Raw genomic sequence first — 17,072 nt, 5'->3', positions numbered from 1 at the left:
TCTGGCACTCATACTCCAACAATAAATATAATCAAACCAAATACATTCTAAATACTGTAACATCTATAAAAATTAGGCCAATTTAAAACTTTTTCAACCATTCAAACCATTAAGTTATTACAAAGTGTTTTCAAAATAGTTTAGACATCAGAGTATCCCAAAAATCAAGATCATAAAAATGAGAGGAGGTGCACGATCACGCCTTTGCCTTCCCGCGATCATCTGAAGTACCTGAAACAAAATCCAAAACTGTAAGCCCGAAGCTTAGTGAGTTCCCCCAAAATACCCATACACACAACAATATACATATAATCACAAACAACATACTACGGGTCCAATCAACCATCGGGTTGGAATACCCCAGACCCTCAACCATCGGGTTGGAACGCCAACATACTATGGGTCCATTTATCCTCGGGATGGAATACCCTCAGCCCACAACCATCGGGTTGGAATGCCTATATACTACGAGTCCAATCATCATCGGGATGGAATACTCACGGCCCACAACCATCAGGTTGGAATACCCAAATTTGTTGGCTCTCGCACAAAGCAGATAAGCCTCAACCACCAATCAAACATACATGTGCACATAAATATCTTACGCTAGCTAGCATGTACAGATAGTCCTACAAATCTAACAGATCACTAACATGGCAACCATCCTATAACCAAGATATCGATCTAACCGATCACTAACATAGCAACCATCATATAACCAGGATACCGATCTAACAGATCACTAACATAGCAACCATCCTATAACCAGGATACAAATCATAAAGGGTCGGCCTTGGTGCCTTAGACCCTGTTGATATAGTGAGAATAACTCACCTCACGATGTCGAACTGTATTGATAAGATCAAACCCCCGAATCACAACCATGAACTCAACCACCTATAACCACCATATGACCAAGTCCATCAGAATCCTAAATTACCAAAATACCCTCAAATGTCTAACTTGTCAACCCTTGGTCAAAGTCATAGTCAACGGTCAAAGTCAACAGTCCATGTTGACCCAACTCGTCGAGTTCCTTAGGAACTCAGGAAATCATAAAAACCCTAATTGACTCGCCGAGTTTCCAGACAACTCGCCGAGTCCATGCGGGGCCCACATGTCGGGAAAACCCTAACTAACTCGTCGAGTCTTCTTACTGACTCGCCGAGTTCATGCAGGACCAATACAGGCAATCTTCATCCGACTCGTCGAGTCGGCCATGCGAATCGTCGAGTCCCTTCAGCCTATTTCTCATCCAGATGTTTTAAGCTACCCCAAAGCTCCATATTGCATATCTAACCTCCTAGAGCATGGTTTCCACGTAAAGTTGCAAACTTTACGTACATGCATGGTCCTAAATGCCAAAACCAAGCTAAAGGAAAGGTTTAACCCAAAGAGAAAGGCCAATGCTTGCTAAATCTAATAACTTTATGACTATAGGGACCAAGAGGAGTCCAGATCTGAAGTTACAACTTCAGATCATGCTCAATACCCGAAATGACTCACAAATATGCTAAAAATGGCCCTAAACCTATGCATGAATAGATCTAGATAAAGATAAGCCAAGGTAACGACTTGTTACCTTCCAGATGATGCCAAGATGAAGTAGAGTCAGATCCACAAGCTTCTCTTTGCTCCAAGCTCCTTAGACTTCAAGCCTTCTTCACAAAATGCACCAAGAGCACTCTTTTAAGTCTCACAAACACTCAAGAACAAGCTTAGACTGATTAGTGTTCCTTCTGGCCGTCAAGAAATGGTAAGTGGGCTGGAGGAAAGGACTTAATGTCCTTTAAATAAGGTGCAAACCCTAAAAATTAGGGTTTCCATGCACAACCCCTACTCGTCGAGTCGGGGTCCTCCGACTCGTCGAGTAGGAGTCATAAACCACGCGGGCCAACAAGGTTCGACATGACGAGTTAGGGCTTCCAACTCGTCGAGTTCCCTTAGTAAAATGAATATAAAGCTTTTGAAAATTATACCCTGGAGTCGGGGTGTTACAAATACAATCAAACCAGAAATATCTTGAAGATATCATTTATGAATAAGGAAACTATACATACAATCCATGAAATCAAATCTAATGATCCTGAAATCATGAAGAAGGAAACCAAGAAAAATATATTTTTATTCTTGAGACATATAAATACATAGCCTTAAATCAAATCGGATGAAATTGGAGTCATAGACAAGGAAACTAGAAATATTACTTTGTTCCTGAGGTATGTATTCGAAACAAACCTTGGACCTGAACCAAAATCAAACACTTGGACCTGATGAATCTGAATCAAAATTCTCTGAAATCAAACACAGTGAGCATAAATCCCCAAACCAAACTCTTGAACCTTCACACTCGATCCAGAAATTTAAGAGCTTCGTCCAGAAAATCAAATACGCGAATCTTGTTATTGACATGAAATGAAATGGTCTTGACAAATATGGTTTGTTAGAGTTTGTTAGCAAGAGAAAACCAGGTTCACTAGGGTTTGCTGGTGGGAGAAAACAAGTGTCGCCGATGAGAAAAGAGGAACGAGAGTGTTCGGTATTTCATACAGTCTTTAGATTTTTGGAGAGAGGGTGATGAACTCCGACGAGAGGTTTTGCTGAAGGGCAACAAACTTGTTTTATGAACTCCGGTGATACATTTTGGTGAGAACGACGAGTGTGAAGAAGGATGAGAGAGAGAGAGAGAGAGAGAGAACGGTGGTTGGGGTGGGGGATAATTTTTTCCTTTTTTCTTTATTTTTTAATTAAAATAGTATTAGAATAATTATAAAACATATAAAAAATAAAATAAAATGGCATAATCATCTTTTCAAGTTTTTTTGGACAAAATCACAAAAATATTTTGATTTTGGACCTTCCATGCAAGTTGGAAACTTTTTGGACCCTATACAAAACTTTTTAAATACCACAGGGACTAATGTTGCAGTTTTGTCTAATACAAATTTCGAATGTACTTATGGAACTAATTTTATGATATTTATACTTTTTATTATATATATATATATATATATATATATATATATATATATATAGAGAGAGAGAGAGAGAGAGGAAGGATCATTTGAGAACTCAAAGTTTCCCGAGAACCCGAGAACTAAAGGTGGAACGTTGGATCAAAAAAAGGAAGGGTCGAGATGCAAGGTGACGTTTTTGTAAATAAGTAGAAAAAAAGGAGGGGTATCTTAATTAATTCAGCTTGGGGTATTATAGGAATAAAAGTATAATTAAATGATTTATTAAATCTAATATCTGATAAAATACATTTTCATCTCTCTCTCTTTCCTCCCCGTTTTCCTCTCTCGCTCAAAGCTACGATCCATCCTCTGACGACTCACCTCCGTCGAATTGCCTCCAATCCTTCTTCCAATTCCATGCTTTCGATTCTGAAATTGCTTCTACTCACACGAATCTGAAATCCCCCAACGATCGAAGTTTCATTGTTGCTGAACTCCTTGATCTCACGTTCTTCATAGAAAAAACTCCATTGAAGATGCTTTGATTTTGAATCGTTTATCCTCCATCAATCGTTCCCCGGAGCACACCATAATCGTCGACTTCATCTCGGCCTCCACTATGGATTGAAGACCTGAACGACGAAGATGATCCATTGTCGATCAAAATTTAGGTATCATCTGTTTCTATAGTTAACTCCTGACCTTTGTTTGACCTTTATGAACTGTTTTTGCCTAATCATTAAGTTGAACCTGTTTAGTCAATATGTTTTTAAGAAGAGTTAAATCCTTGTGTTGATTGTAGGAATAAAAATAGACACCTGTGTTATTGAAAAATATAGATATTTGTTTGCACTCAACATGTTCGATGAAATGCCTCAATGAGAAATATCACATGTTAACTTTACTTTGACTTCATGAATGATGAACCAATTCCAATTTAGTATTCTAAAGAATTTTTTTGGTTATATTTTGAGAAATGTAGGAGATATTTGTATTTGTGGAAGACTGCAGCCTTTTGAGCATATAATATAATGTCAGAAACTAGTCGTCTTTTACAAATAAATTTTCGTAATACAATTTAAATGGATTACTGCAGCCTTTTGAGCATCCGGTATTCTTGTATTTTCTTGGTACCCAAGGCCTAACATATGCTCTAATGTTGTTAATGATCAGTTTTTTCTCAGCCATTTTTACAGGTAATTTATGAATTTGTAGTTATTTACTCATCTCTGTAAGACTTAAGAAGCAAATTGTTTAATGTATATCAGTTTTGTTTTTTTTTTGAATGAAAACTTCGTTTTCTTGTTTCATTTCCAGCTTTCCTCTATCAAACATGCATCGTTGGTTCTGTGGTTTTACCTGCAACCAGTTGCTATGCTCTTAACGATTCTAGCCACATTCATGATTTTGTATCCTCCTCAAGTAACTGCAATTTGGAATTAAATTTTGTATTACTTGGTGGCAAAAAAGTTTGTTTTCTCTAACATATTATACAAAGTAGCTTGTTTGGACACCCTATTGAGTATGATGGAGTGGTAATTTCCTTTTGTACATATTGATCTTGATATCATTCTAGTTGTTCGAATTTGGGATAGTTCTTTTCACAGTTTTGGTTGTGTTTTATGTTTCATTTCCTGTAGCTTCATTGAGAGTTTGTTTTTGGGATAATGCAAAGAATTTAGAGCTGTAACATTTCTATTAGTCAAGAATGGGGAAGTCTCCTGGAAAGTGGATCAAGACTGTGTTTTTAGGGAAGAAGTCATCAAAATCTAATCTCTCAAAAGTAAGAAAAAGGTTACTTTTTGTACATCATTTGTCTGTTCTCTTAGTATGTGATCCTGATGCCATTTAATTCTTGCAGGATGCTACTTCAGAAATAACAATATCCATCACTGGTAAAACACCATCAAACAATTTTGGTGCTGATTCAATGATCATCTCAAGTCCAGTGCGCCCTGTAATTGATTCAGGTGATCATACAAAACTTGAAAAGACCTCAAGTGATAACTTAATAACTGATTCACCTGAAAATGATAATGCAAATGATTATACAAAACTTGTATAATTGATTGTTGCAATTAAACCCTAGAGTAGATGATGAGTTTGATAAATGATAATGCAAATAGGAGCACAACAACCAAGGTACGTGAATATTATTATTATAATCTTTTTATTTAAAAAAAATGCAGAATCTTTACAAACATTCTAATATTTATATTATTTTTTGGACATAAACTAATTATATAGTGCACTCACCATCTGCTTCTTTAGTATTCTATTTTTGAATTTGTGTTGTGGAATTCAGCAAATCTCATATCGTTATAGAAAAAAATCACATGTAATTCACATATGGATCACATGTGATTCACATGTAAATCATAAGTGAATCACATATGAATTACATGTGATTCACATGTGAATCACAAGTGATTCACATGTGAATCACAAGTGATTCACATGTAAATCACAAGTGAATCACATATAAATCACATGTAATTCACAGATAAAATCACATGTAATTCACATGTAAATCACAAGTGAATCCCATATGAGTTACATATGAATCACAAGTGATTCACATATGAATTACATGTGATTCACATGTAGATCACAAGTGAATCACATAAGAATTACATGTGATTCACATGTAAACAACATGTAACTTACATATGAATTACATGTGATTCACATGTAAATCACATGTAATTCACATATGAATCACATGTAAATCTTATATGATATATACATGTGCATTTTTGTGAGTGTTCTTGCATTAATCAAAATTTTTAATTTTCTTGTAGATTTTGAAGAATTTGTGGAAAATATTGAAGAGGTGAAAAGTGATAAATTGAAGAAAATATGAAAATCTTGATATGAAGAAATGATAACATTGTGAATCTTCGTAGCATTTTTTATTTTTTATATTTTATTTTGTATCGAATAAAATACTTGTACTATTATGTTTATAGATTGATTAATAAAATGAGATTTTTTTATGATTTACTTACGAATATTATAGTATACGAAATATGCATATATTCATTTGAAAAAAATATGCATATATGCACCTAAAATGTTGATTTGTTTGTTAAAAAAATTAGAGTTTTTGTAAATATTTTAGTTTTTTTTTAATAAATTTACTGATTTTTAAAAATTTATATTTATATTTTTTTAAATGCAGCTTTATTAAAAAAAATTGCAGTCTTTTTTAAAAAAAAGTTACAGTTTTTTTGAAAAAGTTGCACTTTTTCTAAAAAAAATTTGCAGTATTTTTTTTTCAAAAAAATTTGCAGTTTTTTTTTTCAAAAAAATTGCATTTTTTTTATGAAAAACTTGTAGTTTTAAAAAAAAATTCAATTTTTTAAAAAATTATGCTTTCCAAAAAAGTTAAAAAATCTGCAGTTTAAAAAAACGAAAATTATTTTTTTTTTATAAAAAAACCCAAAATTTGTTTTATAATGTTAATTTGAGAGCTTTTTATTAATATTTCCAATAAAACAAAAAATTAAGTGAGATTGGTATGATGACGATCATGCCCTTAATGATTTGATTTTGATCCAACGCTCCACCTTTAGTTCTTAGGTTCTCGGAAAACTATGAGTTCTCAACCGATCTCAACCCTATATATATATATATATATATATATATATATATATATATATATATATATATATAATCATACAATGTTTTTCTAATATCGGTAGAATATGCAGGAAACTAAACTTAATAAGGGGATCATATATGATATTTGTACATAAATTTTGTTTGTCATATACTTAAACTTGGAGATAATTTATGTTTACTTACTGCTTTTGGAATAGTAATAGATTTTGAACATTATAATTAAGTTTGTAGAATATTTTTTATTTAATTTGGTCTAATAATTTTGAATCTATGTAATTATATGATTTCATGTGCTATCAATAATAATATTTGGTATTTTCGATGCGACTAATATATTACTTTTTCGATAATTTGCTAATTAGAAAGAGGACCGGCGATTTCGAAAATTCAAAATTGATACCTTCACCGGCGGGACCAAACGCCGGTAGGGTTTGTTGGATTATTCACGACCAATCATTGGAATCATGCAATCAAGATGGATGGACGAGGGTGGAAAGAAGCATGCTACGTGGTCTGTTAACAATAGGGAGTATCGACAGGTCTATGATCAAAAGAGGGTACTGGTAAGTGATCCAGTATCTTCATTCTTTATCACTAATTTTCCAGAATCGGTACAATTATCAGATATATGGCGTGTTTGTGGTCGGTTGGGTCAAATTGTGAATGTATTTATTTCAAGAAAGTTGACACGTATGGGTAAAAGGTTTGGATTCATTAGGTTTTTTGGGGTTATTAGTGAAGATCATATGATTAAAAAACTGTGTGATGTATGGTTTGGGACTCATAAACTTTATGCATCGATCCCACATCTTCCTAAAGATGGTAGTAATAAGAATATAAGAAAAGGGTGTGTTAATGTGTCACACCCCCGGACCAGACGGCGGAAACGTCCGGAGGCGGGTGACTTCATTGTGCAGTATCATAACAATTGAATATAAATGAAACAGAGCAATCCAAACATCATACATTGAGATAATAAACTTACATTGTTTACATATTGTATTTGTTCTTCGAGTTACATAAAAGAGACATAAGTAGAAATTCCAAAACTACAGCTAAATAGTCTTGCATCCGCGTCCCTTGTTACCTGCTTACTAGATACCTGAGAATACAAGTCGTTTTGAAAAGCGTCAACTAAAAAGTTGGTGAGTTCATAAGCAGTTTTGTGTATAAAATCATTTACACTTGTTTAGAATCGTTCTTGTTCTACTTTTAGAAAATCCGATATTTTCTATGAAATCGTTTGAAGTCTTGCCTTGAAAATCATGAATATGTGTATGCATGACATTACTTTTGTTCATCCTTATAAGGAGTGATTTTGAAAAGTAGTGTGATTTGTAAAAGCGAGCTGTGTCCGAGAATAGTTCTTTTGGATAGTAACAATCAACCGTTTCAAGAAAAATCCCTTATTTTCAAAAAGGAAATATGGTTGAAAATCTTGGTCCTCTTATCGAGTAAAATTGAGTGTGTGCTTTCTAGTTTATCGTTATCGAAATCGTAGAAAAATCGTTTTCCCTAGAAAATCCTATATTTTCTGCTATAAAATAATCGTAAGTTCTAGTTTATCGTTATCGAAATCGTAGAAAAATCGTTTTCCCCAGAAAATCCTATATTTTCTTCTATGAAATAATCGTAAGTTCTAGTTTCCAACTATGTATATGTGTGGGTTAGTTTATCGTTATCAAAATCGTTTACAAACGTTTTCCATAGAGTCCTACGCTTTTTAATTTGTAAAAATAGCAGTATTACGACTCTATACTTGTAGGAGAAAGAATCAACATGGCTATTGTGGACATTCTACGCGATGAAGAAGGACAATCAACACAACAAATGCGGACCATCACCTATCACGTGTAGGACAGTCAACACAATGTGCCAAAGTTTATTTATGAGGTTTTCCTTACATAAATTTCCACTTAATATAACATATTCTAGTGAGTCGTTATAACCATACTAATCTGACGAAGTGCCTGTTTTGGCGTTTCTCAGGCGCCCTCGGTTTGGATAAGACATTTGTCACCCTAGACTGGCCTGTCTAGCTGTAGTGAACAGCGAAGGTGCGGGGTGTCAACCCCGTATAGATCTATACACAAATTCCCGCTCTCCCTCCAGGAGACTCTAGCTATAACTCCTTACAGGACTTAGACGTACACTAATATTTTTATATTAAGGTACTTTTGAGATTTGTCTGACTAGAATATTAACAACCTTTTGAGCAATCGTTAGAGATCCATTATTTGTTAGATAAATAATGAAATTCGTACTTGTTGAATAAGAATATCGTTATCGTTCCATATCGTTGATTGTGCTCGTTAACTAGGTGCTCGTGTTCGTTCTTTTCGTTTATTGAAAAAAATAAGTCATTTTACTCAAGAGAGAAAAAGTGTCAAGTTATAATTTATATAAATTTATAACTGCCGGTTATGACACGCATTTTCTGTTTTATGACATATAGAACATTACTTATGTTCTTGGAGGTTCTATGACAGCCGCTTATGACATACAAATATTTCTGTCATAAAGGCTCTATTTGATATTTTCTTGACGCAAACTTTTATATTGAATATTTACAAAATACTCCCTGAAAGTTTGCAAAATAGTCACAAAGTTTCCTTTTTCGAAAATTACTAGAAATGGTGTCCACTTATCAAGATCCCTTTTTATGATTTATATCTCTAGACATGAGAGCATAGATAAAGGGGTTAAGTTGGACACACCCAATAGTTGGGAGGCTCTTTTGTACAAAGTATCCTCTGTTCTTTATGAAATTTAGAAATCCTTCGTTCATGAGTATATTACTAAATAATAATTTAATAATATTTCACACACACATACAAACATACGTATATATGCAATGATTTAATAATCTAGGCAAGATTTGACTTGTACTCTCCCCCAAAAATATTAAAACATTGAAAAAGGTGGGGTATGAATCTCACCTTGAGTTGGTTTAGGAGTTGTTTGGAGTTATGGAGTGAAGATCTCAAGCTTGAACTCTTGCTGAGATGAGGAACTTCCCTGGGAGGGATGTTTTCCTAAGGATGATCATCACATATTATTATGAATAAAATAATATGGATTCATCTTGAAATATTATAAAATATTATATGAGTGGAGGAATTTACCTTACAACTCCAGGGAGAAGTTTAGAATTTTGTTTTCAGCAAGTTCTCCTGTTCTTGGTTGTAGATGAGTTTTTGAGAGAAAATGGGAAAAGTGAGAGAGAAAGTGGAGTCTAAACTCCCTTACTGTCGTGGCTTTGGAGTATAAGGAAAAGAAAGAAATCTTTGATGCATGGGGATCTGGTGGTCCATGCATGGATATTTGGTGGGTAAAGCATGGGATACCGTGATTTGCATGGGAAATGAGGAATTTCATCAAATCACAAAGTAAATCCCTTTGTCCTTTTCTTGATTTAGGATAAGGTTTTCCTAAATCCTATCTTTTTATTTTATGTAAATATAATTTAAATAATTAAATTTGGCATAAAATAAAGGTTTTAGGGGTCTTAGCTAAGAAAAACACGAGTTTGGTGGGATTCCCGACCTCAAAATACCCCAAAATGAAGAAAATGTCCGGAATAGTCCAAATTCCGGGGCTAAATAGTGAATTCCGGAGCTAAATGGTAATTTCCGAAGCTCTAAGTTAAATTCTGGAGCTATATCTTAAATTCCGGAGCCTCTTAGGAAAATCCAGAGTCAATTTCCGAAGCTGATGGGTAGGTTCCGAAGGTGCTGAACAAGTTCCGAAGTGAACAGTGCTTTCCGGAGTCATCAGGCGGAGTTCCGAAGTCGATGCCTACTTCCGGAGTCGGGTGCGAGATCAGGTAAGTCCGGACCGAGGATGCGAAGCGAATTTGTCCGGTGCAAGGCCATTCTGGAGCAAGCCCTAGCCTTCCGGAGTCACTTCAGAGGTTCCGAAGATGCTTCCTCTAGGCCCTTAGAAGGCATTCCGGACTAAGAGGTTCCGGACCAAGAGGGTTCCGGCCAAGAGGGTCCCGGACCAAGAGGTTCAGGACCAAGAGGAGTCCGGACCAAGAGGTTCCGGACCAAAAGGTTCCGGACGGGGTTTCCTCTTCCGGTTTTGAGCTGTTTTCGACTAAGGAAAGTATTTAGGGAGATTTGAGAGAGATTTGAGATCCGTGGAGAGATTTGGGAGAGATTTCACATACTTGGAGAGATTTGGGAGAGATTTCATATACCTGGAGAGATTTCGCATATGAGAGAGATTTGGGAGAGATTCACTATTCTTGGAGAGATTTAGCATACTTAGAGAGATTTGGGAGAGATTCACTATTATTGGAGAGATTTGGAAGAGATTCACTATTCTTGGAGAGATTTCGCATTCTTGGAGAGATTTGGGAGAGATTCACTATTCTTGGAGAGATTTGGGAGAGATTCACTATTCTTGGAGAGATTTAGGAGAGATTTCACATACTTAGAGAGAATTGGGAGAGGTTTCACATACTTGGAGAGAATTGGGAGAGGTTTCACATACTTGGAGAGAATTGGGAGAGATTTCACATACTTAGAGAGTTTTCATTCTAACACTTCATGGCTTATTAGGAACTCAAATTATACACTTAGAAGTGTTAGCACAAGTCTCACAATAGTACTTGCTTACTTGTGGACGAAATTTCCTAGCCAAAAAGGCTAGTTGTGACATAATGTCCAGAAAACTGTTAGCCATGAACATTCTTATGCAAGTGTTGTTAAAGGAGTGTCTTTGCATGAATCTGAACCACCTAAGGTTAAGCAAGATGACATTATTGAGTTGTATTCTAGTGATTTTATTGTGGAAAAGAAGAGAAGGGCGTGCCTTGTAAAAGCTAGGGATTTTCCAACTCTTCCCAATCTTCGTATGTTGTGTCTGGAAGAAGGATTTTCGGATTTTGAGATGAGATATGTCGGTGGATTGTGGGTAATGATTGAATTTAAGTCCAAACATGCTTGCAAATTTTTTTTAAATAGTGACTCTATGGATCATTGGCTGTTAGAGAAACGTGAATGGGATTGAAATTTTGTCTCTTTGGAACATATTGTTTGGTTAGATATTGAAGGATTACCTTTATGTTGTTGGAGTAAAGACTCTTTCAGGAAAATTATTAATAAATGGGGGTGATTGCTCAACTTGATGATGCATTAGGGGAGGATGTGTATAAAAACAAAGTTTACATTTTAACAACCTTTTAATCGATTATATCTGATGTAGTGCGGGTACGGGTGGATGGTGAAGTGTTTATGGTTAGAGTTAAAGAAGCCTCGGGTTGGACTCCTTCATTTATTTCTGATATTCCACAGCAAAAGGAGGAAGATTGTGACTCTATTGATCATCAAGATAAAGTGGGTAGTAATTGTTCAATGGGTGATAATGGGGATAATTCTTTGGATCCATTTGGTATCTATGATACTATATCGAAAATGAATGAGGAAGAAATTACTAAGCTGGATGAGGTGTATTGTCGAGATTATGGGAATGAAAAAGAAAAAAAGCAAAAAAGTGAGGCAGGGGCAAAATAGGAATTGTGTTAAAATTTCTTCTATTTTTCCTCTAGTGAAGGTACCTGCGTCCAATGTTGCTATACCAGATGGCCCAACGGATCTTATTTCAGAACAGGTCCCAGAAATGTATCCAACTAATTCCCCAATTGAGGATTTGTCGGCATATGCCCCTGCTCTTGATCAAACAGTCAATGATGTCGTTGTTCCAACAGTCCCTGACGTGGGGTGGCTCCTCAATCTGTCGTTGCTTCACATCATGTGGTTCCGGTTATTCCAGTTGGTTTTACAGTGGGTTTTGGTCATACAGAGGGGGTTCATATGTCTCATGATTCGGAATCCCTCACGCATCCCCCTGGTTTTTCAAATAAAATTTTTATGGGGGATGATAATTTCTCAGATGGATCTGTTAATAAGAATTATTTGAATATTGAAGCTGAAAAAACTTTGGAATTGGGGGAAAAGATTGGATTTAATATGGATGGGTGTTATTCTCATGTTAAAAGTGTTATTGAAGGAGAGGTTCTTAATAAAACGTAGACATGAATTACATATCTATCAATATACAAGGAGCGGGTTCGATTGATAAGTGGGGTTGGATTAAAAAGTTATGTAACAAACATAAAATTAACTTTTTAGCCATTCAAGAAACAAAGATGGTGAATGTTGATCTAGTCACAGTTCGTTCTTTTTGGGGTAATGTCTCGTGTTCGTATTTTTTTCTCCTTCTCGTGGTGCTTCGGGGGGCATTCTCGTCATTTGGGATCCGAATTTTTTTCTCAAAGCCGTTGTTTTGTTTTTGATTGGTATGTAGCAGTTGAGGGTGTTTGGCTTCCTTCAAGGAGGAATATGTTGTTCATTTCAATTTATGCTCCTCAAGGAGTCGATTCTAAAAGGATTCTTTGGAATGATTTATCGGACTTGATTGGTTTAGTGTCGGAAGATTGTATAGTTATGGGAGATTTTAATGTAGTTCGTGATGATACGGAAAGATTGGGGTCTCAATATAATCCTTCGGCAGCTACAAATTTTAATGATTTCATTGATTATACAGATTTGTTTGATGTTCCTATGGGGGGTCCTCGGTTTACTTGGAGTGATAAATGGGGGTCTAAGTTTAGTAAATTGGATCGTTTTCTCGTTTCGCAGGGTATTATGGAGTGTTTCCCCAATATTACAGGAATGATTCTTGATAAATATATTCCTGATCATCGTCCGATTCTGTTGGTGGAGCATAGTGTCGATTATGGCCCGACTCCTTTTCGGGTTTTCCATTCTTGGTTCAAGTTGGATGGTTTTGATGAGATCGTTCATCAATCTTGGCCTATCGGTATAGAAGGGGACCGGGTGGATAATCCTTGGGTTATTTTTAAGAAGAAACTTCAACTTCTTAAATATAATCTTAGGATTTGGAATTCTTCCATCCGAGATCGCTTGACTGGCAAGTCTAAAATTTTGAAGGAGGAGTTGGAGGCGATTGATGGTTCTTTTATGAGCAATGAGGGAACTGCTGACCTTCGCCAACGTAGGGTTTCGGTTCTCAAGGAGTTGTTGGAGTTGGAGCATATTTCGAGGGTTGAGTTAGCCCAAAAGGCGAAAGCTCAGTGGAGTATTGAGGGTGATGAAAATTCAGGGTTTTTTCATGGTGTTATTAATCGGAAAGGGAGGCAATTAGCTATCAAAGGTGTTTTGATAGATGGCGAGTGGGTGGTTGATCCGACTAGAGTGAAAAATGAATTCCATTATTTTTATAGGAATCTTTTTTCAAAGAAAAATGTTAGTCGTCCGTCCACCAATGCGTCCCTTTTTAATACCCTGTCTGGGGAGCAGGCTCAGTTTCTTCAGGCTCCTTTCTCTAGCGATGAGATTAAAAGAGCTGTTTGGGATTGCGGTTTAGATAAGGCTCGGGGTCCAGATGGGTTTACTTTTGGTTTCTTGAAGCAGTATTGGGATCTTATTTCAGAGGACGTCTCGGCTTTTGTTCATCATTTTCATGGAAATTTCTCCATTCCTATTAGATGCAATTCTTCTTTTTTCACTGTCATCCCGAAGTTTCGTGATCCTAAGTCTATTAGGGACTTTAGGCCTATTAGCTTAATTGGTTGCCAATATAAAATTATTGGCAAGTTCTTAGCTAATAGGTTAGCTGAAGTTATTGGTTCTGTGGTGAGTCTGGAGTAATCTGCCTTCGTCAAAGGTAGACAAATTTTAGATGGTCTGCTTCTTCTTAATGAGGTGGTGGCTTGGAGCAAGTGGTCGAAAAATCCTTTGATGATTTATAAAGTTTATTTTGAAAAGGCTTATGATTCAGTGTCTTGGGATTATATTTTGGAGATGATGCAAATTATGGGTTTTGGTTCTATTTGGTGTTCTTAGATTTTAGAGCTTCTTCGTTCAGCCAGGGTTTTGGTGTTGGTAAATGGCTCGCCTACTAGAGAATTTCAGATGCAGAGAGGTTTGAGACAAGGAGATCCCTTATCTCATTTTCTCTTTATCTTGGCTATGCAGGGATTACATGTTGCTTTGCAAAAAGAACATCTTCAAAATGTTTTTAGGGGTTTCTCTATTTGTGGGATTCATATCTCAAATCTATTTTATGCGGATGGTGTTGTTTTGGTGTCTCCGTGGGATCCCAACAATGCTAATTCAGTTCTTCGTATTCTGCGATGTTTTTATCTTGCTTCGGGTCTTAAAATTAATTTGCTGAAAAGCAAGTTGATTGGGGTTGGTGTCTCTAAGCCGCAGGTCGAGTTGGTGGCTCGAAAGTTAGGGTGTGCTCCAGACTATCTTCCTTTTGTTCATCTGGGTGTGCCAGTAGGTCAATGTATGTCCACAGTTACAACTTGGTCTCCTATTGTTGATCGTTTTCGTTCCAAGTTGTCGGGGTGGAAGGTGAAAACTCTCTCTTTTGGTGGCCGCCTGACGTTGATCAAGTCTGTCCTGGGGAGTTTGGGAAGTTATTTGATGTTTATTTTTTTGGTTCCCATTTCAGTCCTTAAGTCCTTGGAGGCGTTACGTTCTAGATTTTTTTGGGGTGCTGAGTTGGATGACAGGTGTATGCATTGGATCCAGTGGGATAGGGTGCTGGTTGGTAGGAAAGAAGGTGGTCTGGGAGTTGGTAGTCTTTTCTCTTTTAATAGGGCTATGCTTTTAAGATGGAGATGACGTTTTTTTCATAATCCTGATCTCATATGGGTTCGGTTAGTAAAGGCTATCTATGGTTCTGATGGAGGTTGTGGTTCTTTAATTCTCAAAAAAGGTTGGATGGGCCCTTGGAATGGTGTCATTTGTATGCTGTCTCATATGCGTGATCGTGGTTTGGATTTGCTTTCTTTATGTCCAATTCGGATTGGAGATGGTAGTCGGACTTTGTTTTGGCAGGATATTTGGAAAGGAGATAGGCCTCTTGCAGAGATTTTTCATAGAACTTTTGCTTTGGATCAGCATAAATTCGCCTTAGTTCGTGACAGGGTGATGATTGGCTGGGATACTACTTCTATTAGGAGAGTGCCTCGGGGTGGTATTGAGCAGTCCCAGTGGGATGCTTTTTTATCTTTGATGCAGGGCTTACAGCTTAATTCCAGTTCGGATCGGTTGGGTTGGCTCTTGGATACGTCTGATCATTTTACAGTCTCTTCAGCTAGGTCTTATATTGATAATGGGATGTTGTCTACAGGTGGTGGCGAAACTTATTGGAATAATTGGGTTCCAATTAAGTTGAATATTTTTACTTGGAGATTAAGATTAAATGGGCTTCCTACTCGACCAAATCTATCTTATAGGGGAATTTTATTGGACTCGATCTTGTGTCCAGTTTGCTCTGCTACGGTTGAGTCTATTGATCACCTGTTCGTTGGGTGTAGTGAGTTGATTGATCTTTGGACTAGAGTTTCCATCTGGTGGGGTGTTCATGTTCCTCAACATCTTTCTATAGATTCGTTATTATTTTGGTCTAATTCGTTCTCTTGGAGAAGTGGTCAACGGAAAGTTTTTGACGCGGTGATTATGACGGCCTTATGGTGCATTTGGAATTTTTCGTAATTCCATTCTTTTTGGAACGGTGTTGCCTATGAAATCAGTAATTTTTGATGACGTGGTCAAAAACTCTTTTTTTTTTGTTTTCAGTAGGTGTAGCAAAGCTAATATAGGTTGGACTAAATGGCTTCATAATTCTGTCTCTGCTTGTAAGTTGTTGTAATGTTCTTTTTCTAGCTTCTTGCTAGTTTTTTAATAAAATTACTGCAGTTTCAAAAATAAATAAATAATAATAATATTTGGTTAATTAAAATTGTAATTATTCCATGGTAATAATAAAATATATAACTTTGTAACAGAAAGTCGTCGTCCCCCATTATATGCGGACCCAATTGGTTACAAGAGGTAGAGTGCGTTCTATTTCTCCAATTTTTCGGAGTAATGTAAATTTTTTGAGAATTTTCCATTTTAATGCATTTTTACGGGTGTGCTGCCCCCAAAAAGTTTCCCAATGTTTTACCCTTGATATTTTGTTACGAGTCACTGTTCCCGTTAACTATGAGAATGACGATGCTTTTATATCCATGACTCAAGGATGGTAATCAATACTCCTCAACCGTAGGGGATTTGATAAGAAAACAAAACTGAATAATTAAACCGAACCAAATGATGTTTAGTTTAATTTGGTTATGGTTATTCGGTTAATTCGAATTGGTTAACCGAATAATTTTGATTAAATTATTTGGTTTGGTTTTGGTTAAATTTTTATTATTTTGATTAAACTGAAAAAATCAAATAAGCTATTCAATTAATATACAATTTTTCTAGTTTATATCTATAAATTAACATTTTTTATTTTAATTGATAGATTAGTTACTAAAAAGATTTTCATCTCATTATTTAATTATTAATCATTACAAATTTATAATTGTTTATATATTGTATTAAAAAGCAATAACTAATTAGTCAAATGTCATTTAATATTCGACAAGTTATTTCCTCTTCATATACAATTAAA

The 17,072-nt window shown here is 35.8% G+C and overlaps 1 protein-coding gene across 1 annotated transcript; it reads left to right on the top strand.

The window, feature by feature from the left end:
• Positions 1-4,665: 4,665 nt before the first annotated feature.
• LOC145130336 (uncharacterized) lies at positions 4,666-16,927 on the top strand. The gene is made up of 13 exons (XM_079065154.1): positions 4,666-4,740; positions 4,819-5,016; positions 11,632-11,698; positions 11,793-12,080; positions 12,136-12,402; positions 12,480-12,566; positions 12,719-12,775; positions 12,894-14,245; positions 14,456-15,012; positions 15,133-15,197; positions 15,285-16,098; positions 16,208-16,263; positions 16,923-16,927. Exons 1-13 carry the CDS (start codon positions 4,666-4,668, stop codon positions 16,925-16,927), a joined length of 3,888 nt encoding a protein of 1,295 aa, XP_078921280.1.
• Positions 16,928-17,072: the final 145 nt, after the last annotated feature.

This window comes from Lactuca virosa, chromosome 8, assembly GCF_052849685.1.
Source record: "Lactuca virosa cultivar CGN04683 chromosome 8, Lactuca_virosa_CGN04683_v6, whole genome shotgun sequence".
In the NCBI taxonomy this organism is placed as follows: Eukaryota; Viridiplantae; Streptophyta; class Magnoliopsida; order Asterales; family Asteraceae; genus Lactuca; species Lactuca virosa.
This window is presented reverse-complemented; position numbering and strand designations above follow the sequence as displayed.